The sequence below is a fragment of the Fonticula alba genome (genome assembly GCF_000388065.1).
Source record: "Fonticula alba strain ATCC 38817 unplaced genomic scaffold supercont2.207, whole genome shotgun sequence".
NCBI classification, from domain to species: Eukaryota; order Rotosphaerida; family Fonticulaceae; genus Fonticula; species Fonticula alba.
The window spans coordinates 1-1038 of NW_009243177.1; the positions used below are offsets into that span (position 1 = coordinate 1).

General features: G+C 68.6%; 1 protein-coding gene across 1 annotated transcript; it reads right to left on the bottom strand.

The window, feature by feature from the left end:
- Positions 1-54: 54 nt before the first annotated feature.
- Positions 55-977, bottom strand: H696_06389 (hypothetical protein; the record flags this gene model as incomplete). The annotated part of the gene is made up of 4 exons (XM_009500128.1): positions 55-224; positions 346-443; positions 575-690; positions 856-977. Coding segments are annotated over 4 exons (504 nt in total), but the record flags the coding sequence as incomplete, so codon positions are not given.
- Between the last annotated feature and the right edge of the window lie 61 nt (positions 978-1038).

A 1038-nucleotide genomic window follows, 5' to 3' on the forward strand; every position in this document is an offset into this window, starting at 1 on the left:
GGGGGGGGGGGGGACACGAGCCCGGGCACCGAGCACCGGCCGGGCCACACGCACCGCATGCGCTTATCGCGCTCCGTGTTGATGATGCCCACGATGACAAAGGCCAGGGCATTGAGGATGACCGAGTGCAGGGCCTTGGACATCTTGCGCTCGGCTTTGAAGATGGCGAAAATGTAGACCATGGTCAGGGTGGCCCGGATGAAGGCCGCCACCCCGGACCCCATCTGTCCGTGTGGGCACATGCGTGTCACAGCCCCAGCGGGCGCCCGGGCGAGGGGGGGCTGGAAGGTTAGCGGCGGCGCCTGGGCATGCACAAGCCGGCGGAAGCGCCCCACAGGCACGCACGGTCATGATGTGGCCCGGCGAGCGCGGGAAGAAGCAGAACCCCAGGACCGAGATGAAGAAGGCCGAGTTGACGAAAATGCTCCCGGGCCGGGTGACACCTACCGGAGCGTTCGGTGGGCGGGCGGGCGGGCGGGCCCGAGCGGAGCCGGTTAGCAAGTGGTCGGGGGCGCACGCAGCATGCGCGCACGCGAGCCGGGGCCCATGCCACCCGAGGGGGCGCCTCACGCACCTGGGGGGAGGTTGCGAATGAAGTTGATCCGGCCGAAGTCCAGGATGCCCGGCACGTTGAGCAGCGCCGCGCCGGCGAGGCAGTAGTAGATGTCCGGCAGATCCAAGATGGCAACCCTGTGCCGGGGGGTCGATGTGGATGTGGGTGGGCGGGTGGGCGGGTGGGTGGGTCAGGATGGCACCCCCCATGGGCCAGGGGCGCTGGGCGGGCCTCCGAATGGGCTCAGGCGTGGCGTGTGGCGGGGAAGGCCGTCAAGGGCTTGCAGGAACAGAGGCACGCACTTATGCCGGAAGATGACGCACACCCCGAGCACGGGGATCAGGGCCAGAGCCACGATGTTGATCGTGAGCATCCACACGGGGAACTTGGCGGCCGTGCAATTGCTGGCCTGTTTATGGGCCATGCCAAATGCGATGGTCAGCACATTGGCGGCTGGGGGGACCGAGGGGGAGAAGGGGGCGGGG